Source organism: Calonectris borealis, chromosome Z (assembly GCF_964195595.1).
Source record: "Calonectris borealis chromosome Z, bCalBor7.hap1.2, whole genome shotgun sequence".
Lineage (NCBI taxonomy): Eukaryota > Metazoa > Chordata > Aves > Procellariiformes > Procellariidae > Calonectris > Calonectris borealis.
This window is the reverse complement of record NC_134352.1, coordinates 1,484,149-1,501,419: the sequence shown is the minus strand read 5'-3', so window position 1 is coordinate 1,501,419 and position 17,271 is coordinate 1,484,149. Positions and strand designations below refer to the sequence as shown.

Below are 17,271 nucleotides of genomic sequence, written 5' to 3'. Positions count from 1 at the left end.
CTGAATGTGCCTGGGTACCAAGATGAAACCAGAGCTTTACGCTAGTTCTGTGACAGCTGTATCTCTCTCCTCCTCTGAATTAGGATGCCATGCTGTCATTCTCACCCTCTTAATACCTTCCTCCCTCTTAGAAGCCACCCCTTCCATTCCATCCCCCTCCTGTCACGCCGCCCCAAAACTAGAATCTCACTTCCATGTCTTCAGCTTTCTCCAACTCCTCTCCTTCATCTTCCTGCCCTCAAAAAGCATCGCAAGCCCAAGCCCTCGCAGTCTGAGCAGGCGTGCCGTCGCCGCCTTGTCACATCCCCAGCTTCATCCTGGCCCCTAACGCGCTGCAGCCTAATGAGTGTGACGACACACGCAGGGCCCGGAGAGTCTATGCTCCTGACTTCCCGCTTCTTTTATTTCGCTGAAGTGCAGCTGACACAGAGCATCATCCCAGGACAAGTTATGACATTCTGCTTTGGAATAAAATCTGCAAGTTGCAGAGTTTAGCACAGAAAGAATACTTCAACTCAAGGGGGCTTCCTGTGCTCTTTTCCAGGAGGGACCTGGAGTTCGTCCCTTCAACCTTCCACCCGGCGGCCCTGTTGTCCCACAGCCAGCTCAGTCTGGAAACGCTGAACCTGTTTTAGGGATGGCACTCTGCAGAGAGACCCCCTGGCAAAGCAGCTTGGCGATGCCTATTTTGCACGGGAAATTCTGCTGACCTTGGTGTCTGCCCTGCAAGCAGATGAATACGGAGGACACAAAAAACCAACACTCTGGATGAGAGGCGAGAACTGCTCCTTAAACAAACTTTTTCTTCTGTTTTCTCAATTTGGTCTGCTGTTTCCCTCAACGAGTAGAATCTCTTCAATCAAGCGTGGCTTCTCCCTAACCATCCTTTGGCCAGACAGGACATCTTCAGGAAATAATTGTTTTCATCTGCACTTAATAAAAATATTCCTATATAACAAAACAGCTGCTGCTTGAGCATTACCCAAGAAAGTGGGAAGATGGAAGGGATTACTCTCTATCATTGAGCAATGCTAGAATACTACCAGTCTTTTGTTTCCCTCCCACAGCCTCACTACCACTTTTCCTCGAGTCTGAATCAAAACACCCAATTTATTACATGTGCCTTGAGAGCCACAGAGCCTCAGTCATGGAGCACGACTCAGTCGTGCTTTAGAAAATGAATATACATGTAGCATAGTGCACACACACACAGAGTAAGTCCACAGTGTCTGTACCAAAGTATTTACAGCTTTTAGAGGCAGCCTCGAAAGGAGAAAGGGGGGAAGAGAGGTCACTGTAAAGTGGAGCTGTCAGGTGTCGGTGATTTTTATCCACAGTGACTGGAAGAGAGTATCAGGGAGGCGGAATATTAAGACCTATTTTTGTATTCAGATTGAGCTTGACCAATGACAAAGTTTTTCATGGAAATCTTCATGGAGAGGAATTTGTTTGCAGGTTGCATTATCCAGAGATAATGTACCAACAGAAGGTGAAATGAGAGTGTCTGAAAGGACAAATTGAAGAGGGATTATATATACACCAACAGCAGAGAGGTCACAAAAATCAAGAGCAGGAAGATTTTGGGAAAAATACCACAGATTTTGTTAAAAATTTTTTTTGTTAACAAACTGATTTTGTTAGAATCAGTTATATACTGCAGAAGCACTACAGATTAGCTTTGTCCAAGGAGCATCTTTTTTGGTATATACAAGGAAAATGATAAAAAACAAAAGAAAACAAGGTTCTCCCACTGAAAAATGCTAAAGGCTTCACGCATTCTTCTTAGAGAAAAGATTTCTCATGCTATCAAATTTTTGGGGTCTAAATAAAATGTAGAAATCTGTTACTTGCATAATAGTATGCAGTTACTAGGAAGAAATAGGTGCACACTTAAGACGTACAACTTTTTTAGGTATCTGAAACGCTATCTAAGCAGCTCATGTGTTTGAAGTTACAAATTTTCCCTCTCTAATTTCTCCATCACATTCTTATTTAGGTTTCAAGTGCCTTGGAGCAAAAATGGTGTCTTTTATTTTATGCAATGCTCTTAAAAAGACTTTATAATTACTGGTAACAGTAACAATGTAAGTGCTGCTTTGATGACAGTGTTCTGAAAAATCACATGTGAAACTCTGAATCTCACCTTCTTTTGGGTAAGAAGGTTAAAGTTAAGCAGAAAATAGGAATAATTACCCAAGGTATATCACATGTTGACGTAGGACTAAATGATTATGTTACTTCAGAAAAATAGTTATTGTCATCATATGCGCTGACTGAAATCAAGCAAGGGAAAAAACAGAATATAAATTCATATATAAACATATCACCCCATCCACCGGGTTTCATCATATAAAATAAAATCCTACTGCGCACACTTTTGAAAAGTGGTTTTGTCCAATATTAAAGCTGTTTGCTTGCCACAGACTCTGTATTCTGAGTTCCCACAATTTATGGTAGGAAATAAACACAGAATATTATCCAACTGATCTAATTTGATAAAGAAAGCCATTACCCTAAATGGAATGAGAGGGAGGAAAAGGTTAGTAGAAACATAACCACACTGACATCAAAAGTACATGGCTCAGTCTGTGGGATTTCCATTCCTGATTTTAACTATCAAAAACCGTAATTCTACTAGTTAATAGTATCAATTCCTAGTGAATACACCTACAACCAATATTCTAACAAACAATCAAAATATATAGGATTAATAATAATTACTATTATTATGAATGCATGAATATCAATTAAGTATGATGTAAACAAGTATCTGAGCTTTAAAAATAGCACCAACTTCGTACAGTATCTATAAGCACCAGACAGTTTTTTCCCCTATTAGCTAATAGTTAACACCATTGTTAAAAAACATTAGCATCTTTCTTCTTCCTGCACAGTAAAATGGAGCATAACCACACAAATTTATACCATTTCTAGAACGCTAAGACAGACCCCAAATACTCACTTTTCCTGAAAACAAATTAGGTGAATGATCTTATTTCTTTGCCCCAAAAGCTGCGTGTAGTCCTTCAAGACTCTCATTTCATTTATCAAACAGATTAAAAAATACGTACGTAATTTTGGTCTTATGCGGCTATTACAAGTCACAAGAGTTATTTCTCCTCCAAGCTGGACGTTGCCGTATGGAACTTCCTGCATCTTGATTATTGCTCTATACGTGGGATTTTAATTTTAGAACACCTAAGTCTATCAATTGGTAAAAGCTGCCACCTACCGGTCAATAAAAATTATTTTACACCATCAAAGTAAAGAATTACATCAATGCAGCAAACTGTACTGATACTTTGTAAAAAATCCTCCCCCACCTTTAAAAAAGAAAAAAAAGGCAAGAACAAATGGTGATAAGAAATAGTTTCAACGGCAAGGCTCATTTTAATCATCTGCTCTCATCCCCAGGGAACAAGAAGGCTGTAATTGCACAAACCTGCCAATAAAATCATCCTTTTTGCCAGCATCTTTGTCCCACACGGTAATATCAATAATTCCACCTCGTTCTTCATAGAGATGAAAGTCAAACTGCTCCCTCCACTGAGGATTCAAAGTTTTTGGCACAATCTGAAAGGAGAGCAAAAAGAAAGTCATATTGTATTGTGCAGGCACGCTTTCTTGAATTGTAAATTTGCTCTTTAGAGGCCATTCAGGAAGTTTTTTCTCTTCGTGGTATGAGTACCTTAAGCAGTGAGAATTAAAAAACAGTAATTAGAGAAGACTACTGTCCAGTTCTCTCATGCCTCTCTGACACAACAGCAACCTCCACAACCCTGCACCCTGTCACCTTCAAAAGCCTCCTGAACAAAGGATTTACCCTGGGAATGGATCCATTTTTCTGTAAAATAATTATGCCCTCTTGAGTGGCAGTTAGCTGCAAAGTTATGTGTCTGAGCTGAAGGAAAACAAAGCACCTGCAATGACAAGTAGATGGTGACTGCAAGTATTTAAACAGAAACAATTTTATCATATCCTCTTTCCCCAGCTGCAGTAATACTGGGAGAAAGATGATACTACGGTTTAGGTAGTTTATGGAATAATACTCTTTTTTTTCGAAACTGTATTTTACTTCCTTTCGTTTGCAACTGAAAGAAAGTAGCTTTCTCAAACATTTTCAGCCCAGTTACTTCTGACAAAAGAAGTAACTCCAACGGAGCTCAGTCCAGGTACTCCTGACCACGCCCTGCAGAACGGAAAGCTTGCAGGTTTTTCTACCACAATGCAAAAGCGGTAGTCACAGTAGCCACACCTGTCCTGAGCAAGAATGGAAATGCCTAGGACCTTCCCCATGAAGCGATCGCTGCTTTCTACACCCACCAGTTCCACTGGCTTGAAAAAATGGAAAAATCAGAGAGGAGTAAAACACAGCAATGCTGTGAAAATTTTTAAGTCATGAAAGGATGAAATTTGATTTCTTCTAATTTCAGATTAACAGGCCCTGAGGCGGGCTCAGAGGTCTGCAAACGTGGCACCTAAATGCTCCTGGCCTCTTCCTCACTTCGTCCGGCCGTGAAAACCACATGGGCTGTCACGGCCACTGCGGGAGGAAGGTCGTGTGTGTCACTGGCGGTCCCAGCATCTTCCATGGACAGCAATTTTCAAACCGATAGGGATCAGGGAAATAAAAGATTTGGCAAGAAAGCCGAGCAAGTCTGCACAATCATTTCCTCCCTGATCAATCCTCTCTACCTGTTAAGCTCACACATATACAAAACTTTAATGAAACTTGCTGAAAGGACACAACGAGGAAAGTGAGAACATAAGCACGACGTGGTTCGAGGATAAGACCGTGCAAAGGATCCAAGAGGCCACCGGCATCAAGCCAGAACGGCACAAAGATGGTGTCTACTTGTCAGAACCACTCCACATCTCTCCCCCGCCACGAATGGCCCGTAACAGGAAACAAAAGCCAACACAGTCGGTATGGAAAATCAGGTGTGCCTCCCCTGCATTTTTCAGTGCTACATTTTTCACCATCTAGTATTATTTTTGTTTATAATGAAATAAAAAGGAGTATCGCAACAAAGCCTCAGGAGCTCTGACAGCCAATTAATAAAACAATATTTAATTTATTTAATAATCACTATTTAAATAGTCATGCAAGCCAAAAAACCACAAACAGGAACAAAACATTTCAAACACAGCGCATGTGCGTTTTAGGTCACAGCTGACATTACCTTGCTCTTGTACTTCTGATGCCCCAACCGGAACTTCACGTAGGGATCACTTAGTCCATTCGCATCCATCGCCTTAAGTTCACGACCCTCTATTAAGGTAACACTAACTATCCCTCTCCATAGCTGAGATTTTCTGTGCAGGTCTGAGAGACGTAAGCTCTGGGTCTGAAACTTTAGGGAAATAAAAACATAGATTTAGCTAAAACAATTCCAAAAATTTCCCCTGCATTTTAATGTACAATTTTATGTAACTATGAATGTAAAACAACCACCTTAAGCCATTTTGAAGTTATTTGACAGTACATATGTTAACTATATTACAAATAATTACTTGGAGAGAAACAAAACAGTGACAAATACGCACGTAATATCATATGCTGCTTTTGCAGAAGCAAGCAGAACAAATGCTACTTAAGGAAATGTTCAGAACAAAAAAAAGAAGTGATTTTTCCTGCTTCACTTCCCCCTCTGCTGATAGAACTAACATCATTATGAATAAATGTTACAAGCTCTCTTATATTAGTAGCATATGATTGAACGAACTTGAACAAACAGTAAAATAAACATAAAAAAAACCAGCGAGAAAATGAAACTTCTGTTAAAACAACACAAGCCCACCATGAGAAGCATGGACCAAGGAAAAATAAGTTAACGAACTCCCTGCACGACAACTACCTCAGCCTCTAAAATTATGTGGTATTCCCAGAAACAGCAAGGAAAACTGAATTAAGTACCAACACATTAGGTCAAGAGTTTCAAAACGAGACGCTGCAGAGCCTCTGACCAGAACTGTGCGGAAATGGACCGTGAACCCTCGGCCGCTGACTTTGGGGGTTAAAAGAAAATTCACACGCACCCACGCGAACCAGAAGGCCACGGCATTCCTCAACGAACTCCACTGGGGCCGGGAGGCTATAAATTTGGTAACTCAAGATCAGCTCCAGCTTGCTCTGAGCTATAGAGGTACAAGGGATGCCGGGCGGCTCCCGAACTGGGAATCGCCTTTGCACGCCTGAGGTAGGCAAACACGTCTCGGGTGCACCTGAGGAGCGAGGTTGCCAAAGGCTCTCCCTTTTACTCTTGTATTTGTTCAAAGTTACCTTATCTAAAATCAGAACACTAGATGGCTAAACAATATTCAAACTCACAAATTATTTTTTCTAGAAATAAAAAAAAACGCAAGTCTGCATGGATACTCAGCTGTAAATGCATCACAGAACCGTAGAATCATTGAGGTTGGAAAAGACCTTTAAGATCATCGAGTCCAACCTAGCCAACTGCCAACTCCACCACTAAACCATGTCCCTAAATGGTCTTTTAAATACTTCCAGGGATGGTGACTCCACCACTTCCCTGGGCAGCCTGTTCCAAGGCCTGACAACCCTTTTGGTGAAGAAATTTTTCCTAATATCCAATCTAAACCTCCCCTGGCGCAACTTGAGGCTGTTTCCTCTTGTCCTGTCACTTGTTACATATCAAATATATGCATTTTCTTTCTTAGTCTGAGCAACAAAAGCTTTACGGGCTCAGCAACCCACCTTAAAACAAAACTGTGTTGTGTGGTTGGCTTCATCACTCGCGTACCTCCAGTGTCTCTGTTAGAGCTTTCCAGTGCAAGTTTGGTTTGAGTCTTTCAGAGGGTTACAGCTATGCAAGTGCCCAGGGCAGGAATTTTACTTTATTACCCAGAGAAGACTATAGAAGGTTAATAGGGGGTTATAATCTGCACTCACCAGGCTGCAGAGAGAAGTGTTATACATGAGGACTGGGGCCACCGGGGTTGGAGCAGATCTGAACAGCGTGCTTTTAGCAGTATTTGATATCATATTGCCATGTTTTTATATTTTCTAATGGTTATTCATTCCAAGCAGTATGGTTCCTCCCAAAATATTTCACTATATTTATTAAAGATTTCTCTTCCTGAAGTGGAGGATTTGACTGCAGAGAAACTTCTCACAAACTTACTATTTCTCTAAAGGCAAACAAGGAACCGCAACTTCAGCTCAGAAGAGGAATAACCTTTAACTTAACCTGTGACATGAAGCAGCAGTGGGACACCAGCAACTCTACAAAAGTTAGGGCACAAGTGGGAAACTCAGTTGCCAGAAGAGATTTCATTTACAACATGAGACTATTATCAAACTTCATAAATTTTTTCTCGGCAGAAATACCCCTTCACAGGGGGTGTACAGTCAACACTGCCAGAGACTTGTCTTGTGAAGAAGTGGTAGATTTTTTTGTTGTTGTTGCAGTTTCTTAGAAGGTTTAGAGCAAAAGAAAGACTGAATAGCAAATAACCAAAACTGACTCTGAGCATAAGAGTTCCTGAACATAAGGCCCTGGATATAAATAAGATGATGCGAGATACAGAAAGAAGAAGAGATAAGGCACATTTAGGAAGATATTTCATACTGGGATAGACGCAGTGGTTAGTTGAGACTTATTTTGGCAAAGAATACACAGTTGTTGGTTTTTTTTGAGTTGAGTGGGAATCCAAATGATTTCCAGGATAGTATCATGGAAAATAAGCAGGAGTTTGCATTTACAAGTCTTTTAAAGTAATGCTTAAGCGTAACTGCATAGCTCTCTACTTCTGATCACAAATGAGACAGCGAATCATTTATAGAGTATACTTGATCTAAATTCTGTATTCTCAATGGCTCTTAAACTAATTTGCTGCATTAGAGCAGCTGCCGCCATACGAAACACGCTGATTTTTTATGACCAGTAGGGAGTTTCACCAACGGAGGCAATTTACATACACGGTGGCAAGGCAAGATCTAAACGACCACGCACCGGAGCGTAAATTGACAGATGGGTCAGACGGGAGCTGACAGGAGCCAGGCAGAAGCCCCGAGCACAAGAAGGTTTTGCTGGGGAAAGCCCTTCTGGGCCAGAGCCAGGTCTCACAGCCCACGTGGCGAAGCGCCTTGCAGAGCCCCGTGGCACGCCGGCTGCTCGTGAAGCTGCGGAGTCGACATCTCAATCTGCTGGAAGAAAAGCAGCCGGCTGCTAAAAATCAAGTGGCGTGGGCTAGTGGCGGCTGTTTTTTCCTCAAGGGAGGGAATTTGGACCACGGCGGTGCTCTTTTCTCCCCGTCTTTATGGGTAACAGGCAGACCCGTGGAGCAGCAGAAGGGAGACGTACTGAAGAGCCGGGGTACAGCTCTTGAGATTTCCTGGACGTGAAAGGCACGGGCTGTGTGGTCTTCTCCAGCAAGAGTAACTTCCAACTGGTGTCCTTCTTGTTTCCAGGGGAGATGGAACAGCAACTGAACAGACATCTAAAACACGCTTTCCTCCAGTCAAAGTCATCCTTATCCTTATAAATTACAGATACTGACGTAATCTCTAATTTCATATAGTCTTTCTTGTAAGAAGTAAAATAAATAAATACGAATGCTTAGATTTCAAGTCAAATTTGTCAAAAAGCTAACAGATGAAAAAATGGGAAAATACGACTGATTTCACATTTTAGAGATATTCCCTCATGAAGTTAATTTCACAGTGTGAGACAGGTACATCATTCGTTTTTAGGTATCTAAGCAACCTTCCGTAACCCAGCCCACAGTGGGTCAGCTACAAAGTCAGAAGGGAAACCGTGAAACAAAGGAATGAGCACGGATCTGTCCAAGTCGCTCCTGTGAAGGAGTATTTCTCAAGATAATTCTCAGATAACTTACTTCCCTCAGAAAGCAGGTAATGCATTTTGCATTCTGGCTTCACTCTTCTGCCACAAACAGACAAAACCATGAAGAAACTGTACAGCTTTTAATTCATCTGGGAATAGGTGGAAAGTTACATATTTCATAATATTCCGTCTGAAACTGGCCATACTGCCTATATAATGCCACAATTTGCAAAGAAGCAAGGTCAAGATCTCAGGCCACAACTAACTGTCATTAAAATGGGATTATTCATATTCTTGTTCTAAATGTTCTAAACAAAAACAAAAGGGGGAAAAAAAGAAAAAAAGAAGTTGCAGCCTGCATACTGTGAAGCTTTCTCTCCCTCTTTTCCCAAAAGGAAATTAAAATTAGACTTCTGAAAAGGAGTCTTTCACGTCAAAGCTGCCTGCAAAAGAAAACCTCGCATCTTTTCATATCCATACACTGCTTTAACGCTTCTACTATAAATGGTAAGCAAACCCAACATTTTCTTACATGACAAAATTAGCTTTTATTTGTGCTCCACCTATTCTGTCTAAATGTGGGGTAGCGAAAGGGCTAGGGACGCCAACAGCAGAAAATCTTCTGACACAGAAACAGAACTGTGTCCTCTATTAGATATGATTAATACAGTTAGCCAAATACAATGGCAGAGCTGAAAGATGATCTTACAGCATGGCTTAATATTCTGTATACGGTCACATATTACTGGTTAACATTATGGGGTGGCAAACTGGCTAGGCTTAGCCAGAATCTGGGAGTTGTTCCTAGCTTCATAAGACCATGTTCTTGATGAGTGTATTAATCGCCACAACTTTATTGTTTCTTTCTTCAAAGGAAGAGAAGCCTTAGTAAGTACTTTTGAGAATCCCGTAAGTATTTATCTTCGGGTATCTATGTGACCTTTGAAACTCCACCCCATAATGAGTTGGAGAGACCCCACAATCTGTCCTCTCCCAGCCTGACCTCACCTTTTTATTGATCAGCCCTCATGCCCTGCAAAGCATCACCTCTCTCTCTTGGATGTGCTTGTGCCCGTGCGAACAGACTGCTTTTACCAAATCTCCTCCTTGTTACACACCACTAGGACACGCGCCTCCTCCTCCTCTGCGTCCCTGAACACAAAATCTATTGTTCAAGAATAATTCAACAATAGACAGAAGTGGAACAGTGTGCCTACTATGAAGTTGGGGTTTTTTTAAAGTTTTAAAAAGCAAAGAAATAATGCAGCCGCATGTCCTGCAGACGCGTCTCTACCCAAAGAATTACTTTGGTTTGGAAGCTTTAAATAAAATACCAATCAAGAAAATAATGAAAGAATGTTGGAAAGAATGATAGTCATCTTCACTGCTGAACAGAGTGCAGATGTACAAATACAGCAGAGTGAATCAAAGCCAGGACTTTAAATGACGGCTTCAAACTCAAGTGAACAGAATTCTTCTCCCCAAATTTCTAGGATGCTTGCATGGCTTGGATAAAAGATGTAAAATAAAGATTGGGAATGTCAATAGATACAGCTGCTACTTCCACATACCTTGTCCACACAATGAAAAAATCAAGGAACAGTCATATGCAAGACGGGACATACAAGGGACTGTCACGTGCCTTCACAATGCTTTTCCCCTATTAGAAACTACACAAAGTGTAACACCGTGCAGAAGGCATCAACACCTAGACACTGAGCTACAAAAATGCCTTCAATGGGATCATGATGATTCCTTTTTAATGTTCGCCTGTTGTGCTAAGCCAGTTTTAGAAATGGACTACTACTGATAATTACTGCAATATGAAAGAACATTTACTGTAACTTATTATCAACTATATTTTACGTTTTAGGATATTTTAATTCTAAGTAAAGCTAATCTAAATTTCTGTAGTCGAGAAATTTACACTGCCCTATACCCTCTGTGTTTTCAATATGACTGCCATATTAAATCTGGTTTAGGATGTTCTAACAACTCGATATTGTCACTGTCGTAGCAATCTTGTGGTGCACTACAATATTTGTAAAAAAAGCTGATACTTTTGCAGCATTTCATGCATATTTGTGGTTTGCTAAATCCAACAATTGTGCATTCTACTTACGTGCACTTGCTGAAGCCAGCTCAGGTGTAATATGATGAAGGCTGTGACTCTGTTAAGCGCTCACTATGACTTGCATTTTCTAGAAAAGGGTGGAAATATTTATACAAGACAACGGTGTGCCGGCAGGAGTTGCCAGAGCGGCTGTGCCAGCACAATCCTAACCTTCACCCTTGTCTTCCTCCCAGCAACCCCTCTTGGAAACTGCGGTTGCAATATGTGGAAGTCAACGGGTCTCCTGATGATCCCGTTATTGCCCGGGATGACCAGTGTCACCACGGTCCTAACACTGACGTGAATGTGACACACAGAAGGACAGTGGCCACCGAGACTCGATGGAAACTCCCTGCGCTTTCGGAACGGTGGGCACGAACCCAGAAAACCCACACCAAAATGCTGTTCTGCTGGTTTGATTGTTAACCCTATCAGCTGTTATGACTCACATAAAGTAATGCAAATATAAGCCTCAGCAAATATTTGCATAATTTTTATAACCAGATGTCTAGCAGACAGGTGTATCTATTCTGACATTTTTTTACTTCTATTCCATTATTTAGTAGCTTTCCATCAAGCACTATTAGCTGATGAACTGACATTTAGAACCCCATGGCTTATAAAAGCCAGTATTTTCTCAATCTTAAAATATTCTTCTTAAGAACCCAAACCCAATAATTCTACCTTCTATTCTGAAATTCCACAGAGTTTTGGTTGAAAGATTCTGGTTGAAATATCGAACTGATTGCAAATTCCTTCAATTAAGAAATATCACACAACTCTCTGCTTCTGCTTGTCTTTGCAATCCTTAGACCATGATTTGCTATTTCCAATTTTATTCTCTACTCAAGAGGCATCTCCTTCTAGTGGAAAAGCATTTGTTCCAATTTTAAAACAGCAAAAAATGCTTTATAAGGCTTTTAATATTAGGAAAAGGCAAACCACGAGTCACATAAACGAAGTATTTTGAGTTGGGCATAAAAGCACCAGTTAATAAGGCCATAGTTTTTGGTACTTTAGTTTGCGCAACTGAAACACACATATTTTTAGAAAAGCTTCTAAAATAAATTTAAAAAACAGTCAGCAGTTAGGAGCTGAAAGCCTTACATTTTGCAACTCATTTTGGTTTAAAACATTCATATTTGAAAATTGTGTTTTTCCTTTTCAAAGTATATGCAAAAATTTCTAAAGCTGAATTAAAGCAAAAATATCTAAATGCAAATTAAAAATCACTTTAATTCACTTGCTTTAGGCAGTAAATACACTCTTTCATCACCAATTGTAATTAATCAAAAGTAGCTTCTCAGTTATAACTTTGGGATGATAACGTATTTTTACTCTTAGTTTATAAATAACCTGCTGCAACCCAGACTAATTTCTCGGAAGAACGGATCTTTGGTTCCAATTGATCAAAGTCAGACTGATACAGCTCATCACATATTAACAGTATAAATTAAGAATATTATTACATTTTAGTGCATTCTAGTATTCCCAGTCATAAACTTATCATGGATAATACGAAACAGAAGAGAAGGTGTAAGAAAAGAGAAGCTGACATCTTATCTTTTCCTCCAGATTTTCCTGGAGTACTGTGACTTGATAGGGCATAGCAGATAATTATTAAGTACCTTTTCCCCTACTATGTTTTGCTAAAGATGCCAAACCACTTGTTCCTCTGTTTGTCCTTAAATTAAAGCACTCAAAAGGTTTTTCTGGTGTTTTCTTAATGTGCCATTAATGTAGCAAGTGTAACGTGTGGTCTGATCATGTTTGAACTCAAATTAATGGCAATTCTCCCACAGAAGTGAAAAGGGCAAGAGTAGACCTTTCTTCAGACGAAAATAATTTCCAGCCAAATGAACAATATTTCTGACAGAGCTCTCTCTCAGTATGCTTTGGCTAAAAGGTACTGTCTTCATTAAAATACCTTTGCTTAAATAGTTATGGCTACACTGGAAAACATGAGCTATTCTTCTTTCTTTGTATACAAATGGTGAATAGAGGCAATGAGTGTATTAATTAGATCTCCATGAGTGTAGGATTTGTTGAAATAACCTATTTATATGGGATAGCACCTCACTCACCCCCTAGCTGAGCCAATAAAAATTTTTCAGGATAAACAACTTACCATCGGGAAATGCTGTTCAGAGAAAATCAAACCTCTATGTGAGAACGTGCCAATTTCATCAGAACTTTGAACAAAAACAAGGACTATAAACAACCTGGTCAGCCAGTATTATGGTTTTTGGTTACCTATCCTCCCTATGAGCATCTGTAGAGCCACTAACTCATCATCACATTGTCTAGTGAACACAGGAGATACCATGGTTCCCACTCAAGTTCACAACCACGGAGGACAACTGTTGCCAATGAGGCAAAAATTACACCAACAGCTTCTCATCTTCCGTTTGGAAGACCTAAATTAATACCGAGACAGAGCTTGGTCACTACTATACTCCTGTCTTGTAAAGTAAGTAAGCAGAAAGAGAAGGTATATTGACAATTGAACAAACCAATCTTAATTTCCAAAATGCCTTCCATCCTGAAAGGTTAGGAAAAGGTTAGACGTGCCACATCTTTCTCTCAGTTATTGAGTAAAAATGGATATTTTGCTTGTGTAGCATGCTCCACGTACCCTATATAAACTACTGAACTTCTCAGCAGGTATCAGACCTCAGTGCTCTTATCTTAGACCGTTGTCCTGGTTTCGGAGTTAAATTTCTTCCTAGCGCTGTGTTTTGGATTTAGTATGAGGAGAATGTTGATAACACACTGATGTTTTCAGTTGTTGCTAAGTACCCTATGGTCAAGGACAGCTCCCATGCTCCACCAAACGCAGAGGCTGGGAGGAGGGAGCATAGACAGGACAGCTCTCCCAGGTGGCCAACGGGGTATTCCATACCATGTGACGTCATGCTCAGTATATGAACGGTAGGCGTGATCCAGGAAGTGGATCGTTATTGGTCAGCGCGGGTGGTGAGCAATTGCATTGTGCATCACTCATTTTGTATATTCTATCATTAGCATTATTCTTTTCCCTTTTCTGTTCCATTAAAGTGTCTTTATCTCAACCCACGAGTTTTTCTCACTCTTACCCTTCCGATTCTCTCCCGTCCCACTGCGGGGGGGGGGAGCGAGCGAGCGGCTGCGTGGGGTTTGGCTGCCTGCCGGGTTAAACCATGACAATGGTGTACTTTGTTGTCCTACAGGACTACAAACACAATTAAGCTTATGAAGGTTCTCAGATGAAAGCAAAATACATTTATCTGTCACTTTCTCTTCTGCAGGAACGGCCAGTAAATCCACATTGTGTGAAGTCCCTCTATGTTACAGCGGAAGTGGGGAGACGTATAAAGTATCTGCCATTGCTGGTGCAGTCCCTGCACTTACAAAGAGGCTTCCTCCATGCTCTGCACTATCAGTGAGTGAAGATCCAGCAATGGTTGTTAGCAAACCAGTCTGACCACACAGCTTCACCTGACCTTGTACTGGGTCTGGCTGGGGTGGAGGTTGCGTTCCTCACAGCAGCCCGTACAGTGCTGTGCTTTGCATCTGTGGCCAAACCAGTGCTGGTCACACAGCAATGTTTTGGCTGTTGCTGATCAGTGCTCGCACGGCATCAAGGCTTTGTGCCCGCTGAGGTCAACCCACCAGACCTGTTGATTTCTCCCATCTTCCCGCTATTCATTCTGACCTACTTTCTGCTCACAGCAAAACTTCATTCCAAATACCACTGTTTTGTTTCCTCTTACGTGCACCTAATCATTAGCATTTCAGCACCCCAAAACTTTCCTCTGAATTAAGTCTACATATACACACACATATATATTTCAAAAGATCATTTCTTTCAGACTCACTCTAAAATGTGTATATAAATTGTGCCCACATCACTGCGATAAAACATATCCATTTGTGTTGTGGGAAGAGATGAGCTTAATTTGCACCATGGGAGATACTGTTAGACACTAGGGAAAAAACCAGCCTTTTACGGAAATGATAGTTAAGCACTGGAACCGGCTCTCTAGGGAGGCTGTAGAATATCCATCACTGCAGATTCTTAAGGACAGACAAAGCAAACACCCGTCAAACACAGTTTACCTGTCATTGTTCCCACTTTAGGGTAGGAAGACAACTTTTCAGGCTGTTATTCCTGTTTTCTGTCTTTTTCACACCTACACTGGTAGATTTTTAAATATCCCAGATGCTTGAAATCCTGGGAAGTGAGATTCGGTCTGTCCACCAACACCCCCTGCCTTGCCCCCAGCCTCGTCGAACAGGGACATTCCTGTTATCTCCCCAAGTTCCTTGTCTCACATTTTTTTTGCCTCCATCTCCCCCACTCAGCACAGCGAGGATAAAACTTTCAAAGCAAGCTCTGTGTGCATTACCCTGTAGGCAAACAGCACCCCCCGAATCCACTATCCCTTAACTCGTTTCTGAATTAACCCCCTGTAACCATACAGCAGATGGTACAGCAACAGAGGGAACAGGTGATCTTTCATAAAGTATTTGCTGGTATCTTCAGATTCTTCACAGAAAAGTCTGCCTGCTCTAAATAAAATGAAATGCTCACGGAGAGAGAGTGTCCAATGAAAGCCTTCTGCTTAAGTTAATGTAAACAATTAATCGTCAAATGCAGGTAGAATTGCTTGGCAACTCTAAAAAAAATACAAGCTGTGTTTATCTAAAAACTGTAACTTTTCTGGGGGAGCACCATCTGCAAAGACAACCCTTACTAGAAGGAAGCAACGACCATAAAATACCTGACATTTTGCAACAAGAGCACTTCTTTTTAAAAAAAAAAAAAAAAAAGAGGTTGCAGGCTCCTCCCCTTTCCCATTTCCAGTTATAATCAAGGGAAAGTTTTGATTTTGGCTGGAGAATACATATGTCTATATGGATGCTATATATACATATAAATCAGTGCTGAATTATAATTACAGCTTCATTGACCCCAAGTTTAGTATTTTTGCTTTTGATTTTAAAGTTAAACACTACTCACATTAAAAAGTGCTAGAAGCAGTAAGATTTTATCTTTTTAAAATGTTGGTAGTAAAGGCACAGTAGAACTAATGGAATTTCATCATTAGAAGCAAAGAGAAGAATGAGGAGGGAGTACTTCATTAAAGAGAACACGATTTTTTACATGAGAAAAAATAGTGCATTTAAATAGTCTCTTCTTTCCTGTCATCTTTAGGCTTAATAACGGTTAAGAAAATTTTAAGCTTTTTTTTACTGTTATTTTTGACAGCACTGCACTGAACACTACAAAAATGATGAGGAGAAAGAGAGCAATACGTGCATTTCTAACTCAATTTTATACTGCCAAGATTTTAATAGGCTCCCTTCCCATACCGCTTTCTCAGCTATTGATTAAGCCTCTGTGCTGTGGAGAATTAGTAAATAGGAAGTCAGAATTGATTTTTTCTTGTTTTCAGAACCAGAGGAAAAAGGAGAAAACAACTCTTCCCAATTCGTCCGCGCTGGCTCGTGCTGGAAATAGCAGTGCTTTATTTCTCATCACACAGATAGCTTGCACCTTAAGGATTCTGTAATGGAAATCACTTCAGCAATTAGCACTACTCATCTCACTGTCAGAAGCGGTGTTGACTATTAGTAATAAATAACCTCTCTTGCAAGGTTGGGCTTTTCTGTGCTCCTTTTACAGCTGGACCGCAACAACTGTTTTACCAAATTAGGTCTGGTGTCCGGACAGCTTAGAAAGCAAGAGCCAAGCAGGAAGTTTGTTTCCTTCCCCCAAAGAAGGAGAGCCATCAGGAAAGTCTGCATCTTCAGCAGAAGAATTAATGCAAAAAGGAAAATCTGCCCTAAGGGAAAACTGCGGTGGACGTGGAGAACCACAGAAGCGGAACAGTTCAGAGCCATACAGAGAGAGGAAAGCCATTTTGCACAGCTCTAAACTTTTCCAATAGCTTTTTAAAAAGAAAAATGAAGCTAAAAAATCCTGTATTTGGTTTAAATGAATGCTGATTATTCAGATGCTACAAGCACTGTCTTTTTGCTGTAGCAGTTGTCTGCTAACACACCGAATACCCAACAAACTGAACTCTACGCCACAGGAACTGACGCACAGGCACACTGAGGTTATTGAGTGAACGCCTGGATCACAAAAAAGTGCACGAAACACCGAATAATCCACTTCCATCTTTACTCGAGGTGTAAAGAATCTTAGTACAGACGTAGTGGCAGAAATGGAGCTGCTCCCTCTCCTAGACCATGCAGCAAACACCCCACCGGCGAAGTCGTAATCACTGGCCACCAGTTTGCTTTGATGCAACATCGAGCTTGTGGTGGATGAAATAAAACAATCAATTCAAAACTGAA

General features: G+C 40.7%; 1 protein-coding gene across 1 annotated transcript in view; it reads right to left on the bottom strand.

Moving 5' to 3' along the window:
* Positions 1 to 17,271, bottom strand: part of MCTP1 (multiple C2 and transmembrane domain containing 1) — a 290,462-nt gene that overhangs the window by 127,821 nt on the left and 145,370 nt on the right. The window contains exons 7-8 of the mRNA XM_075138374.1: positions 5,184 to 5,354; positions 3,443 to 3,573 (exon numbers count right to left, since the gene is read on the bottom strand). Of these exons, the coding sequence (XP_074994475.1) occupies positions 3,443 to 3,573; positions 5,184 to 5,354 (302 nt within the window). The remainder of the gene's footprint in view (positions 1 to 3,442; positions 3,574 to 5,183; positions 5,355 to 17,271) is intronic.